We start from the raw sequence: 1,183 nt of genomic DNA on the forward strand, positions 1-1,183 counted from the left end.
ATAACCCCTCCTCCTTGCGTGACCAATTTCAAGACGAATCACCACGCATAAAGTCCGAGAACTCCTCCTGTGTTTATCGATATTTCTCCGGATCAGGTACACGTAGGAACTCTCCGATTTCTGCCCGAAGCGGCGTCGAAACCCGAGAACAGCAGGTTTTTGGTCTCAGATCCAAGCAGCATGCTGGGCACCTTGTGCACCCTATTGCTCTTGACCAGTTCAGTCGTGGCTCAGGTGTATCCAAGCGGCTCCGCAACGCCCCAGTCGGGACAGCAGCGCTGCGCCGCTTGTCAGATGGAGCCCAACGCGGACCTCGGCGCCGGCTGCCCGCGTATTACCGGCCTCGTGCTTCTCTCCCAGACCCACCCGAGCGGCAAACTCAAAGCGGCTTTCGACTTGCAGGGATTCGCGCAGTCCGACTCGCAGTCCCTGCGCGCCATACACGTCCACCAGTACGGAGTGGTGAACTGTAGCTGTTCCGCTACCGGGCCGCATTACAATCCTCGAAATGTCAACCACCCACTGCACCCCGGTGACTTCCACAACTTCAAGGTGAAGCGCGGCAGGATCGTGAAGGTTTTGAGCAACCTCAAAGCCAAACTGTTCGGAGCGGAGTCGATCCTCGGCCGTGGGCTGGTGCTCCACGAGGGAAAAGATGATATGGGGCGCGGCGGCAACCAGGAAAGTTTGAGTTCTGGGAACGCTGGCCGAAGGCTGGCGTGTTGCACCATCACACTCAGCAACTGTGACTTCTGAAATCTAATGGAGGCAGAGCGTGAAGCCCGGGTCTTCACTACCAACAGACAGATTGTGGCAATTTAACCTGTTACCTTCTCTCTCTTCAGGAAATTAAAGTTTAGAAGATAGTGCTCACCACACACACACACACACACACACACACACACACACACCAATTTAAGTAATATAAATTTGCAGACAATCGCACGGTGGGGTAAAATTTAAACACCTAATCCTTTAGTCTGCAAACTTCGGAAATACCAGAATGGTAATTTTTGCCGTTTGAATTCCCCACACGGTTTTTTGCTTTCTGACTTAAAAGTACGGGGTAACGTACCAATGCAGAATTTAAAGGGTTAAAGCGTGTAATTGCGCTAGCCGATGCAATAAAGCCTTGTGCTCGTTGATAGTTTCGGCTACACGTTGAATCTACGGCGGTAAATAT

The 1,183-nt window shown here is 52.1% G+C and overlaps 1 protein-coding gene across 1 annotated transcript; it reads left to right on the forward strand.

Annotated features, from left to right (window-relative positions):
• LOC132404389 (extracellular superoxide dismutase [Cu-Zn]-like) lies at nucleotides 1–914 on the forward strand. The gene has a single exon (XM_059988526.1). The coding sequence runs from the start codon at nucleotides 181–183 to the stop codon at nucleotides 754–756; it is 576 nt and encodes a 191-aa protein (XP_059844509.1). The 5' UTR covers nucleotides 1–180; the 3' UTR covers nucleotides 757–914.
• The last annotated feature ends 269 nt before the right edge of the window (nucleotides 915–1,183 follow it).

This window comes from Hypanus sabinus, chromosome 14 (genome assembly GCF_030144855.1).
Source record: "Hypanus sabinus isolate sHypSab1 chromosome 14, sHypSab1.hap1, whole genome shotgun sequence".
Lineage (NCBI taxonomy): Eukaryota > Metazoa > Chordata > Chondrichthyes > Myliobatiformes > Dasyatidae > Hypanus > Hypanus sabinus.